Source organism: Eimeria mitis, genomic scaffold, assembly GCF_000499745.2.
Source record: "Eimeria mitis Houghton genomic scaffold, Emh_scaff2406, whole genome shotgun sequence".
Taxonomy (NCBI): domain Eukaryota; phylum Apicomplexa; class Conoidasida; order Eucoccidiorida; family Eimeriidae; genus Eimeria; species Eimeria mitis.
The window spans coordinates 4,045-4,489 of record NW_013570744.1 but is presented as its reverse complement, the minus strand read 5'-3'; the positions used below and the strand labels follow the sequence as shown (position 1 = coordinate 4,489).

Sequence of the window (445 nt, the reverse complement as noted above, 5' to 3'; positions counted from 1 at the left end):
TAAGGGTGAAACGCTATTTATGTTGATAGGAAATTCAGCATTCCACAGGGAGATGGATGTCCTTGGCCAGGGGGAATGTATCTGACAACGGCCCCTTCTTTGCCAGCCACTTCGCGCATACACCGTCCGAAACGATGCGGCCCTCTGCCTGCCACTTCTTGTATTCTTCCCGAGTGAAGGGAGTGAAACCCCACTTGTTGGATGTGAATACTTTTTGGCGTCCAGGGAACTTGAAAGCTGCACGGCGGAGGGCAAGGGAGGCAATGTTGATCGTTGACTCCTGAAATACAAAAACATAAAAAGCAACGAAAGAAAAAAAAAATAAAAATGTATTCATAAACTGAATCCTTTAAAATAAAGATCCATCACACCATCTGCAGTTGCATACTCAATCTCAATATTACTGAAACTCATATAAGTTGTGAAACGCAAGGTTCCTCGTCAC

The 445-nt window shown here is 44.0% G+C and overlaps 1 protein-coding gene across 1 annotated transcript in view; it reads right to left on the bottom strand.

Annotated features, from left to right (window-relative positions):
* The window catches only part of EMH_0053330 (60S ribosomal protein L10, putative), a gene marked incomplete at both ends in the record, with an annotated part of 2,151 nt that overhangs the window by 378 nt on the left and 1,328 nt on the right, over positions 1-445 (bottom strand). Inside the window, one exon of the mRNA XM_013496991.1 lies at positions 122-280. Within this exon, the coding sequence (XP_013352445.1) occupies positions 122-280 (159 nt within the window). The remainder of the gene's footprint in view (positions 1-121; positions 281-445) is intronic.